The 13,864-nt window shown below is 43.4% G+C and overlaps 1 protein-coding gene across 2 annotated transcripts in view; it reads right to left on the reverse strand.

Annotated features, from left to right (window-relative positions):
- Positions 1-2,259: 2,259 nt before the first annotated feature.
- COL4A1 (collagen type IV alpha 1 chain) overlaps positions 2,260-13,864 on the reverse strand; it is a 158,449-nt gene continuing 146,844 nt past the window's right edge. For both annotated transcript variants that reach the window (XM_016925527.4, XM_063792319.1), the window contains exons 50-52: positions 8,528-8,642; positions 5,630-5,802; positions 2,260-3,741 (exon numbers count right to left, since the gene is read on the reverse strand). In XM_016925527.4, the coding sequence (XP_016781016.3) occupies positions 3,660-3,741; positions 5,630-5,802; positions 8,528-8,642 (370 nt within the window). In that variant the 3' untranslated portion in view covers positions 2,260-3,659. The remainder of the gene's footprint in view (positions 3,742-5,629; positions 5,803-8,527; positions 8,643-13,864) is intronic.

The raw sequence follows: 13,864 nt of genomic DNA on the forward strand, positions 1-13,864 counted from the left end.
ATCCTGCATATACACCGCTGTATCTAAAATAAAAGCTGAAATTTTAAAAAGCAAAAAAGTTTAGCTCTGTGAAAGACATCATTAAGTGGATGAATTTGCAAATCACTTATCCAAAAATGGACTTGTAACCAGAATATGCGAAAAACTTTCAGAATGCAGCAGTATGAAAACGAGCAACCCAACTGAAAACCTGAGCAAAGGGGCTGGATACGATGGCTCACGCCTGTAATCCCAGCACTTTGGGAGGCCTAGGTGGGCAGATCACCTGAGTCTAGGAGTTTGAGGCCAGCCTAGACAACATGGTGAAACCCAGTCTTTACAAAAATACAAAAAAATTTAGCTGGGTGCGTGGCACACACCTGCAGTCCCAGCTACTCAGAAGGCTGAGGTGGGAGGATCACTTGAGCCCAGGAGGTGGAGGTTAACAGCCAGCCGAGATTAGGCCACTGCAGTCCAGCCTGGGCAACAGAGTAAGACCCCCATCTAAAAATAAAATAAGATAAAATAAAAGTTTTAAAAAGACTGAGCAAAGGCTTAACAAACACTTTTAAAAAAAGGATATACAAGATATACAGGCAGCCAAAAACTGTTCAACATCATTAACCATTAGAGAAATGCAAATTAACCATAGTTAATGCCACTACATACTTGTGAGAAGATCACACACACACAGAACAATTGCTGGCAAAGTCAAATACTGGAGGGGATGTGGAGCCACTGGGGCTCCCATTGGTTGCTGGTGGAAGGCAGCATGATGCAGCCATCCTGGAAGATGGTTTGGCAGCTCCTTAGAACATTAAACACACACTTCCCCTATGGCACAGCTGTCTTAGTACTGGGCATTTATCCTAAAGTAATGAAGTAATGAAGACTTACATTCACATGCAAACCTGAATGTGAATGTTTATTCCTATTTATAACCACCAAAACCCAGAAACAACCAAATATCCTTCAACAGGTGAGTACATAAGTGAAGGGTGGGTATGTCTATAAAATGCCATCCCGCTCAGCAATAAAAAGGAACGAACTATTGATACACATAACGACTTGGAGGAATGTCAAATACATTATGCTGAGTGAAAGAAGACAGTTTCAAGTCTATTATTCCATTCTTGAATAGATGATCTATGATGGGGGAGAGTTCCATGGTTGATGACCAGGTTAGGGTGCCTGGGCGTGTTATACATAGTACGGGTTTGAAGGTTTTTAGGTGATGAAACTGTTCTGCGTGCTGATTTGGTTATGGGTATATGAACCTATTTATAAGTTCACAATTCATAGAAATGTACATCCAAATAAGTCAGTTTTACTGTAAGTTAATTTAAAAAACATAAAAACTGCTTTCAGAATAACTGGTATAAGATGCATGGGATTTGAATGATCCACAGTGTTATATTATCTTCTTTGTACTTTCCTAGGGATACTAAATTGTATATAATAAACATGATAAATGAACTTTATACATATATATGTATATATGTGTACAAAATTTTGTACACAAAATATATGTACATGTACGAAATGCTCTGAAGTGGCTCTTAATACCTCTCAGTAACTTCAGTAGAAACTAAGTCTAATGATTTTAATTTTCTTCTCTACCCTTCTATATACTAAGGAGAGCAAAAGAACACTTTTCAATGGTTTTGTCAAAAGTGGCGAAAAGGTGGCGAATCGGGTCCCTGCCGCATGGCCTGCCTGGAGCACTGTGCTGCGTGTTCACATTCTGTCCTTCGTCTTCACAATGGCTCTGGTGGGTGAGTTAACTGAGAGCATCATCGTATTGAGAGCTTTTTTCTGAGTATTCAGTAACTCACTCATTCTCGGTGGACTATATTCTGATCCAGCTCAAACTGAAGCTTAAGTCATTAGGGAAAAGAAATCAGCCATCTATTTTTTTTTCCTATATCAAGTAATACTTGGAATCCAGCCCTCTACTCCACTCCTAATATAACTAAAATCTCAGCTCTAACCCCCAGTGGATTCACACTTAATGGCTATATATGTGTGCTATTCATCGCTGTTTATCTTCTACTTAACCAATGCCTGGGAAGTGGCATTTGTAGAGTGAATGAATGGAAGGATGGAGAGATAGATGACAGCTCTCTGGGGGGACAGATGGAAGGATGCAAAGGAGGGAGTGAGGAGGCGACGAAAGAGGAAGAGATGGAGAACACCAATCTTTTTTTCCTTGTTGTAGTCACTATAAATCACCCCCAGTCTGTGACTCTCATTTGGAAGAAGTGCAAAATAAAAATGATCTAAGGTATGCAAAGCTTACAAATTTATTAGCAGCTTGTGCAGTAAGTTTCTTTTAATGCGTCTGTGGCAATACTAGCAACAAATTAATAAAAGCTTAATTTTTATACAAATAGTTTTATTACAAATTTGAATTCTTAAGAAATACACATTTAAAGAAATTACATAAAAGGCCTTAGTAGTCTTAGAAATGTTTTGGAGACTTTTAGTGAAATGTCATTTCAGGCCTAGTGGTCCGAATCTGCCCTCCTGCGGTCCATGCGATGCCCTGCTGAGGTCTGTGAACACAGCTCATGAGAAACCACGAAAATGGCCCGAATGTGCTTACGTGTGAAAATACTGATACTGTGATTCAACAGAGCTGTTTTTCAAGCCAGGATGCAGAATGAGGAATACTAATGAAATGACGGCCTTTAAGGTTGTTGCTTTTGAAGTCAAGTCATTCAGTTTGTGATTAGTGTTTAAAACCCTGAAAATATTTAATACAGAATAAAAACAATAAGCTCAAAGTACATGTTTCACTATAATAGACACCATATTCATGAACCTGGGTTTGCTTTTGGCAACACATAATTTTTGGTTTAGAAGTGAACAATGAAAACGGATGTTTCACATTCAATATCCTAGTCTTTAAAAACCTATGTTAAAGGACAGCACAGTCTTTCAAAGGAAGAAAACTATGTAAGCTTTATTTTAACAGTGGAAGTTAAACTAAACCTTGATCTGCCTAATTGCTGACATCTATATAAATTACTAATATATATATATATTTAATTTTTGACTATTTTTGGACCATCTTTACTCCACAGGAAAATTGTGATTTCTGCAAAAGCAGCTGCAAAGTACCACACATAGCAGAAAGACAGAAATTTATATTGGGGGGTTGGAAGATATGGCTACTGAGTCTGTAATTCCATTTGGAGGTTCAAAAAACCATTTTTACATTGCTATTATTTGTACAGACCAAGGGACCTAAATTTTGAAACAGCTAGACAGTGATATAAACAAACATTTATCTCTGGGGGTAGAAAATTAATTATAATACAAGAATGAAAATGGGCAAACAGTATGGAAGGCACCCACACCTCCTAGCACCCTTTGGTTTTCTGATGGAGTTCTCACTTCACACATCAGTGCATTGGATTGCAGAAAATATTGATATTTTATTTCATCAAAAGTGCCATTTGGTATGCCACTATTGAAAGCTTATCGCTGTCTTTTTCTCCTTCAGCAAGTAGAGGTCAATGAAGCAGGGTGTGTTAGTTACGCAAATTCCTATAAGGCACTTTACGGTTTTCATATTGGACAGTGAGGTACACAGGATATATTTCTAGGGTTCGTTGCTGTTAACAAAAAGAAGAAGAAGTAGCACCATGTTGTGACATTAGCTGAGTCAGGCTTCATTATGTTCTTCTCATACAGACTTGGCAGCGGCTGACGTGCGTGCGCAGCTCCCCTGCCTTCAAGGTGGACGGCGTGGGCTTCCTAAAACACAACACAGAGACAGACCATTGGCCATCATCTCACAGCACGTCAGAAACATGGCACTCCTGCCCTGCTCGGAAATCTCTAAGGGATCAGCCCAGCCCCTGGCATCAGGCCCCAACCTGGTACCACCCAGTGAGCAGGCATGTGCTGGGTGCAGTGCACACACGGTCCCACGCACACAGAACACTGCAGGTTACCAGCTGCACACCCAGGCCCCGGCACCTGCCCCAGTGCCCACAGCCTCTCAGGGCACAGCTGAAGTCCCGCCACATCAGTCTGGCTCTGAAGCCTTGGCCATTCCCCTCTGTGCCACCCTGCCTCCTCGTACTACAATTTCACTTTTTTTCCATTCTCCTCCACTAGATCATAAACTCCTCCAGGGTAAGAAGAAGATATTATTCTTCTCTGCCACACTTTACACACATAGTAAGTATTCATTAAATATTTGTGGAATGATGCGATGAGTAATAAATCTGGAGTAATTCCCTAGACCTCGAAATACTTTTATAACTTTTGAAGGATTTCTATGCAGATGGTCTGCTTTGAGACCAAAAAGAGGGAAAGACATTTAATGTCCCAAGTGTTTCTCAAGCTTAGAAACTCTACGTTATTTTGATTGTTGAAAAGGTAAAATCTGAACTAAAATTGGTACTGAGAAAATTCAATTAAAATAAATAAATTAATTAAACTAAATTAAAATAGCCATTTATGACAGTGCCTCATCCTAAAATTGAGGCTGCTTATTTTATTAACTTTTGGTGCAAATTCTAGTACCCTCAAGTTTATTATTTAAATTAATGGGATCTTACCTAATTTACTTTGGGAAAACATTTTAGTTTATTGTATCAGGCTGCTGGTTAAAAAAAAAAAAACCATCATTACCTATCAACCTTATAAGAGGACACTGCAAGGGCTGGCATGAACAAAGTGCGCTCATTTTGGTAGTGAATGGTTAAACTCTATCTGCAGCATGGATGTCAAGTTTCCAGTTCCTTGCAAGGCTCCAATAAACCACCAGTTAGGCACACGGCACTTTTTGGATGAGTAACGAATTAGAGAAGCGTGTATGTTGTTCTGCCTCTTACTATCTAAGCTGGAAAGAGACAGGATCATAGCAGGGTTCCATATAATTCTCTCCAAAAAGGTGAAGATGGAAAGGCTCATCTCCAGGGGTGAGAAGCGCTTGTTTTGGAAATGAACAGTAAGCAGCTGTGCCAGCTCCGTCAGCCTCCTGCATTGGCTCCAGCGGGGCTGCAGCTGGGGCTCCGGATAGAGGGTTCATTATGCGTTCCTGGCCTTCGGGGACCGGCCCGGCTCCCAGTCAACTCCAGCAAGGTTAGTAGCCACTTGGGCCAGTCATTTTAAAGTGAGATTTTGGTAATGGAAAAGGAAGGAAGGGTCTTCCCTCTCAGTTTCAGCTGAATTTGTGCTGAAATTAATTTTTATTTGCACAAGTCTAAAAAAATACCTTGTGAAGTCACTCAGAACTTACACAAAGTTTACATTACGATCAGTGTTATGAATGGCATGAAAATGAACGCTGCTCACTTCTTCTCCCCGGGATTATTAAATATACTGTATTTCAAACATGCTCTGTTTGGAGATTTCAGTTGCTTTAATTACATTTTAGTACACTCACCTAGAAAAAATGGAAAATGACCTTTTTCTTTCATGGTTCTTCGGTAAATGAAAAAATTAAACCTGTGACTGAAGGTCTGCCTTTGAAAATCGTCTCGGTCATCTGCCCATGTCGAACAGCATCAAATATTCATTACTAACCATCTTTTTGAGACTTTGCATTGGAAGGTGTTACGGATCGCGGATGATTAAAAAATAAAGTCACAAAGGGGCCAGCAGCCTGCAAAAAAGCAGTGCTCCCACTTACTTGAACATCTCGCTCCTCTCTATGGTGGCGAGCCAAAAGCTGTAAGCATTTGCGTAGTAATTACAGGTCCCACGGCCGTGACACTCGATGAATGGCGCACTTCTAAACTCCTCCAGACAGGAGCCGGGGGACGCCAGGGCTTGGCCAGAGCCTTCTGCACCAGCGCTGGTGTGCTGCAGAACAGATGCAAGCCGTGAGTCAGAGGTTCCCTCCCCAAACACCGGGAAAGAGATCGATCCTTCCCAGGAAGGCGCCACGGTGTTCCCTCTGGAAAGCCACACACTGCAGCCTCATGTGGTCACCACAGGACACACTCTGTGCCCAAATTATCGGGCTGGCCGGCAAGCCAGTGCCTGCATGGCTGGGGCCCCATAGTGCTCAACGTGGCCCCAGGGATCGTCTAATGGCTGCTTCCCAAATAGGTGACCAGCCCAGCTTCATTAGCGTTTAAAGAAGAGCTCACTGTGTATTAGATTTGAAACACTCCAACCCATTCTAACATGGGGCATGAGACAATAGCCAAAATGTTCAAATAATGTTGTGAACAACTGATGTGGAATCAGACTTTACAAATGCATTCCTGTATTTGCCATATTAGATGCTATTTATCTTATAATAAGGTAAAGAATAATCATTCAATTTTTTTTCTTTAAAAAGAGAGAAAAACAAGAGAAAGAGAAAAAAATAGCTACTACTACATCAAATTGCATTTTGGTCTAGCAGGTTTAAGTAGGACCTTCCTGTACTCAGAAATCAAGACCTTAAAATGAATGACATACAAACTTGACTAAGACATTACAACAGATCCCCGTGACTATTATTTCAGATATAGGAAATGTGAACTCTAGAATTCTGGAGACACAAGAGACCTTTGAGGACAAGGCTAACTCCACTGATTCCCAGCTGAGGACATTCTCGGATCTGACCAGGATCACATAGCTTCAAGGCGGAGCAGAGGCAAGGACGGGGTCTCCAGACCTCCAGATCAGAGCCACCGTCCTGAGAATTCAGAGGAGGTGCTGGAAGACACTGTTCTCTAGAACATCACTATTTTCGTTTGCTCCTGATTTAGACAAATTATGGGCAATAACTGTTTCAGGCCTTTTGACACCCGGACAAGGGTTGGTGGTGACAACAGCTTTCCTGTGGGTCCTCAATGCAACTGTGGGCTTTCTCTGACACACAGAGATTCCACTCAGTATTTCTTATGATTATGGAGTGGCGAATCCAATCTACCTTTTAATGAACATGGCAAGCTTATATCATTGTTAGTGTCCTGATTTCTCTATACAGCATTTTCAACCTTTCTGGCTCTCTCGATAAAGTAGTTACAATGCAGCACTTCGAATTATTGCAACAACCTGTTAATCTGGTGGTTGCAACATGAAGAGTCTAGCTGCAGTACAATCAACCCAGCAAATCATACAATCAAACTTGTACACGTGCACGAACATTTTAAAAATTGCTTTCCTGCCAACTTTTTCTACACTTGGAAAAATGTGTAGAAAAGCACAAGAAAAAACCAGTAGAAGGAAATGACAATGGTGGGCGCCTTGCACACAGCACGTCTGGAAGGTGGAACAGAGACCCTCCACACGGCTGGGGCGCAGGGCAGACGCCACACCATCCGTGAGTTACCTTGTTATCTACCCTCAGCGTCCTCACTCAAACATTAAAAAAATGCTTTCCCGCCAATTTTTTCTACAATTGGAATAATTTACAGAAGAAAATAGCTATGAAGCCTGTCAATCAGATAATAAATAATGTTCACCTGTGGGTCAAATGTACAACTTGCCCATTCCTGACAGTGTGAAGATGGGACTAGGACTTCCAATGATGGTGCAGGTGTATGTGTAGGGTCATTTACTGGGAATTGGCAAATTCCGGGATAACTCTGATCTTACAAGTTCACGGCTTGCATATATTCAATCAATACTGCCAACTGGGGTAATAGAATAAAATAAGCTACAATGAGTGTATCAAACAGGGGCCTTGTTTTCTGTTTCAGTTGGCTTTTGTGGGAAAGGGAAGCCCTGGGGCTAGGAGAGCAGTCCTTGCCCTGTGGGAAGGGTCCCAGGCGGCACTGCCCCAGGAGGGCCTTCGTGGAGGCCACGGCCAGCCCTCGGGTGTTCTCTCCCTAACTCAAGCTTCTGCTTTCAAGCTCATGCATGTTGTAGTAGAATGTGTACTCCCCACGTGGAGGCTCTCTTCCTCCTTTCCCTGAAAGAGGCCTCCACTCCATGTAAAGAAGCTGGTCATATAGAGAAGTTGGTCACATGGAGACGCTGCTCATATAGAGAAACTGGTCATATACAGAAGCTGTTCATATAGAGAAACTGGTCATATAGAGAAGCTGCTCATAGAGAGAAGCTGGTCATACAGAGAAGCTAGTCATATGGAGAAGCTGGTCATATGGAGAAGCTGCTCAAAGATGGAAGCTGGTCATATGAACAAGCTGGTCATACAGAGAAGCTAGTCATATGGAGAAGCTGGTCATATGAAGAAGCTGCTCATATAGGGAAGCTGGTTGTATGGAGAAGCTGGTTGTATAGAGAAGCTGTTCATATTGCTGGTGCTGGAACAGACCTGTAGAGCACCCGAGTGGAGCAGCCACAGGGAAGCAGAGGCCTGGGCCTGCATTTCCAGGAAGATGCTCATCCCAGCTACCTTGGCTGTGAGCAGGGGAGGGTTCTGGCTGGTGCTGGAGACCCCTGCTGTCACCAGGCAGGGCAGGCCAGGCTTCGAGGCATGCTTTGGAAGGGGACGGTTGGAGGAAGAGGGAGGGGCTTAAGCAGCGAGATGCAGAGAACTCCAAGGTGTGGAGGCACCAGACAGAGGCGACTATGGGGCGTGAGTGGGGCTCTTCCCGGGAAATATGGCGTCTCCCCAGACACTTACCATCACAAAAGAGTAGCCGATCCACAGCGAGGACCACCCGCTGGGACACGGTGGGATCTGAATGGTCTGACTGTGCACGGCCATCACCATGGCAGGCGCCTCACACACAGCACACCTGGAAGTGGAGCAGAGACACTCAGCACAGCTGGGGTGCAGGGCAGAGGCCGCCCTCCATGCACTGCCCCGTTACCTACACTCAACATCCTCACTCAGTCTTTCTGGTCCAATTACGTATTAAGTGGAAAACATTGTGCCCATTGCTTAGACTCTGAGGTTTAGTACCTCCCCGTTGGTTTTATAAGCCTGTCTCAGTATTAAAACATTCAATTCAAAAATACAGCAGGATGGGTGGGCGCGGTGGCTCATGTCTATAATCCCAGCACTTTGGGAGGCCGAGGTGGGTGGATCACCTGAGGTCAGGAGTTCAAGTCCAGCCTGACCAACATGGAGAAATGCTGTCTCTACTAAAAATACAAAAAATTAGCCGGGCACGGTGGCACATGCCTGTAATCCCAGCCACTCGGGAGGCTGAGGCAGGAGAATCACTTGAACCTGGGAGGCGGAGGTTGCAGTGAGCCGAGATTGTGTCAATGCACTCCAGCCTGGGCAACAAGAGTGAAACTCCGTCTCAAAAAAAAAATTAGAGCAGGACACAGGCCTGTAGTCCTGGCTACTCGGGAGGCTGAGGCAGGACTGCCTGAGGCCAGGAGTTCAAGGCTGCAGGGAGCTATGCTCGGCCTGCCTGTGGGCCACTGCTCTCCGGCCTGGGCAACATAGCGAGACCTGCCCCTAAAATATTGTTTAAAAAATAGATCCAACACGAGTTATTTAACTGTCTGTCTTGTAGAAGGGGAAAATAGGAAGGCAAAGCTCTAACAGTGGCTCTCCTGGAGGGGCTGGGGTTACAGGCAACTTTTCTTCTTTGGGCATTTGAGTGTTTTCCAATCTTTCAACAATGCGTACGTATTTCCACAAGCACAATAAATGCTTCAGAAAAAATGCTGGTGAAATCCAAGAGCTACTCCTTCTGGAATGCAACAGTTTGAAGCTATGAATAATCTTTAGTATAAGAAATGCACTTAGTGAGTTGAGTAACTAAGACAAATAATGCATGCTTTAATGAACTTAAGGCTGAATGTCCACATGGGCCTCCTGCGGGAAACTTGTCTTTTTGGTCTGCCCTCTCGGCTCAGCTGTCCAAGGTCCAAGGCCGTCAGCATCCACTGCCGCTGAAGTGACCTCCAGAGGACCCTCCCAAGGACAGGATGCCTCCCAAGCCGGGCTGATTCAGCTCAGCCTTGGGACTGCACCAGAAACACATTAAAACAGCACAGTGTTCTGACTAAGACCCTCTCAATGAAGGGAACCCTTGATGGTGGGATAATGCTTTGTTTAAAAAAAAATTAAACGCCAACAGTGAATAATTACATTCAAGTCACAAAATGAACAGTGTTAATAATGCTGATAAATGACTATAAATGGTGTCAATAATTACACCTAGTTATACTGGGACATTTGCATGAACGTGGCTCAGAAGGGGGAATAGGGCTGAATGAGTCATTTGATTTTCCATGGACTTGTGTGTGTGTCTGTCTGTGTGTGTGTGTATGTGTGGTGTGTGCAATTTTCTATTTTATTCACCCAAATGCAGATGAATTAAAAGGTTCAGTTAAACAACAGTGACTGAAATTGGCCTTATACATCTGCCACCATCTGTTTGCTAGACATGAGACCTAGAAATACACCCTGGAGGGAAGGGTTTTGTCTTTTTCAGACTGTCTCTGGGCTGAGGGATTCAAGGGTCCTGCCCCATTGCAGGCTTAAAGAGCTCTGTGACTCCTTAAAATTCACATGGCCAAATTCTCCATATTGCATATGAAGAAACTAAGGCCAGGGTTAGTTGTGTCCAAGACAGAACGAAAATGCAGTTCTCCTTGCTCTCAATCCAGCGGTCTTTTCGTCAGAGCAATTAGCAATCAGTGTTTATCTCGTGAGTCTTGTCTGCAGAAAGCTAGAAAGTACTTAGAAAATTGTGCCCTACTATCGGATGAAAGCTGGAAAACTGCCACCTTTTCTGCTCAAAACGAAGGCTTTTGTGTCATTTGCTGTTTCTAACATTTAGCTTTCGGACCTCCCTAAAGGGAAGAGCCGAGAAGGAACCTGTAAGTCCTGAGAAGTCGTGGAAACCACTAAGTTCAGTAACCGTGGAAACCTGCCTGCTCAGAGACAGGGACAAAGGGGCAGCCTCTCTACGAGAGGGAAGTAGAGGCAGACTTGATGCAAAAGCAGCAGCTTCAAGTACATGCCTGGGAAGGTCCCTTCATGCTGAGCTTCGATGTGTCAACTAACAGGAAGACATAAAAATCTGGAAATGTAAAGTCCTGGGACATTTCAGGACCTTCTGGTCCAATGACATATTAAGTGGGAAATGCTGTGCCCATTGCTTAGACTCTAAGGTTTAGCACCTCCCCGTTGGCTTTATAAGCTCATCTCAGGATCAAAACATACAGAAACTTAGACTCTTGGTGCTCAAAGACCAGGGGTGTTGTACTGAGAGGAATGCATCACACAGAAATGCTGGTCTCAGACACACAGCTTCTCTGAGACCTGTTTTTGGACTACCACCAGGGCATGCCAGAGCTCCTGTCAAGGAGCTCTGAATCAAGGTCAAATGTCAACATTGCCAAGAAAGTAAACAGGAAACCTATCAATGAATAGTCTTTTTCTACCTGTTGTGTAAAGGAAGCTAAAAAAAGAAACCCACAAAAGTTGTTACTTTTCCTTCTAGTTATCAGGCATGGTTCTGAGCAAGAAAAGTCTCAAAACAGTCAATATCTGGCAGCCACTCGCACAGGTGAAGTACTGCCTGCATTCTGAAAAGGGCCATTCTGGAAGTGTAATCAATGATATTCTCCATTTTAAGACCTATAAAATAAGTTTTCTTATAGCTCAAAAAAAAAATCAAAGAAAACTGTCAGTAGATATTTTAATGTAAGGGGATCAAAGATCTAAGATTTTCCTACATAGGAGGCACCTTCCAGCCCTCTGGTCCATGGTCCCACGTGGCATAGCTCTCTCACTAAATTGTCATCTGCCAGGAATTGCCTGGCACATAACCCTGGTCTTCCCCCAAACAGGGCATGTTCATCTAATGAAAGGAGTTGGGCTAAAGGCACAGCCTGGGGCAGCTGGGCAGGAGCTCCAGGGGTGACTCCAAGCATTTGCTTCCCTTTTCCTTTTTCTGTTGAATGTAGGGCACTTCCTACCTGATACTGCTACATCTTTCTTCATATTCAAAGACTGCTGATTTCTTTAAAGGGAATATAAAAAACTTTGTATTTTTTTTTATCATTATCTTAATATGTAAAAAGTAAAATTATGGAATAGCTTCTTAGTCAAATGAATTTGTTCACTGGCCACTTTCCTATTATTTCTGAGTATTTCTAAGAAATAAACTTTTTTTTTTTTTTTTTTTTTTGAGACAGAGTTTTGCTCTTGTCGCCTAGGCTGGAGTGCAATGGTGCGATCCTGGCTCACTGCAACCTCCGCCTGCTGGGTTCAAGCAATTCTCCTGCCTCAGCCTCCCGAGTAGCTGGGATTACAGGCATGCAACACCACACCCAGCTAATTTTTGTATTTTTAGTAGAGATGGGATTTCACCATGCTGGCCAGGCTGGCCTCGAACTCCTGACCTCAGGTGATTCACCTGCCTTGGCCTCCCAAAGTGCTGGGATTACAGGCGCGAGCCACTGTGCCTGGCCAGCAATAAACTTTTAATTAGAAGGAAAGAGGCAAAGAGAGGACAGTCATGTTATTTTCAGTCGTAATAATCTCAGTTTCCCATCTTACTTCCTATCAGGGAGGCTCCTGGGGCCTGAAAACGTACTTCAGATATTAGTGCGGATAAACACTCAAGGGAGATCGCTCAGTCCAACACATGCATTTTCGACGGGTACAATATCACCCAAGGGAGCAAAAATTGGTGGAACTGGGCGTGTGTGTATTATTGTGTAACTTTTTATGTATAAATCTGTATAATTTTATGTATAAAGCACAGATATACATACAATACACAAACAGAGGAGATACACAGTATGTCTGCAGTATTACGATTTCATAGGGGCCCCCTCACACCCATTGGGATGGCTACTATCAAAAACGCAGAAAACAACGCGTGCTGGTGAGGACGTGGAGCAACTGGGACCCTGTGCGCTGTGGCAGGAATGTAAAGGGTGTGGCCACTGTGGAAAACAGCATGGAGGTTTCTCAAATAACTAAAAATAGAATTGCCACATGATCCCACAATTCTACTTCTGGGTATACCTCCAGAACAATTAAAAGCAGGCTCTCAAAGAAGTATTTTCACACGCAAGTTCACAGCAGCATTGTTCACAATAGCTGAGGTGTGGACAAACCCCAAGTGTCCAGTGACAGAGGAATGGAGAAACAAAACGTGGCACCTATGCACAGTGAAATATTAGCTGGCCCTAAGTAGGAAAGAAATCCTATCACATGCTATAATATGGATGAACCCTGAGGACATTACGCTGAGTGAAACAGGCCAGTGACAAAAGGAAAAATACTGTATGATTCCACTTACATGAGGTGTCTACGGGGGTCAAATTCACAGGGACAGAAAGTAGAATGGGGGTCACCAGAGGCTGGGAGGAGGGATGTGGAGTCAGTGTTTAATAGGGACAGAGTTTGAGTTTGGGAAAATAAAAAAGTTCAGGAGATGGATGGCGGTGATGGTTAAACAACACTGCAAATGTACTTAATGCCATTACACTGTGCACTGAAAAATTATTAAGATGGTAAATGTTAGGTTATGTCCATTTTACCAAAATTAAAAATAACTTTTAAAAAAATTCATAGGGGCAGGGATGATTCAGAAAACAATGTCTTAAAAGGCTCCTTGGGGAAGCTGTTACTTTTTCAAAAGAAAGATTGAGCAACACTGTTCCAACGCTTGCTGAAGAATCGAGTGGCATCACCCTGCTCACAGGAGGAAAGGCAACCACCACAATGAGTCAGGCAAAATATAAATTATCTCTGCAAGCCTGGCATTATCTCACCATGGTTTTGCACCACAGTTTTAAATGAGAATAGCTGACTCTTTTTTCTTTTTGAGACAGGTTCTCACTCTGTTGCTCAGGCAGGAGTGCAGTGGTGTGGTCTCAGTTCACTACAGCCTCAACATCCCAGGCTTAAGTGATCCTCCCACCTCAGCCTCCCTCGTAGCTGGGACCACAGGCTCACACCACCACGCCCAGCTAACTTTTGTATTTTTTGTAGAGATGAAGTCTCGTCATCTTGCCCAGGCTGGTCTTGAACTCC

This window comes from Pan troglodytes, chromosome 14, assembly GCF_028858775.2.
Source record: "Pan troglodytes isolate AG18354 chromosome 14, NHGRI_mPanTro3-v2.0_pri, whole genome shotgun sequence".
Lineage (NCBI taxonomy): Eukaryota > Metazoa > Chordata > Mammalia > Primates > Hominidae > Pan > Pan troglodytes.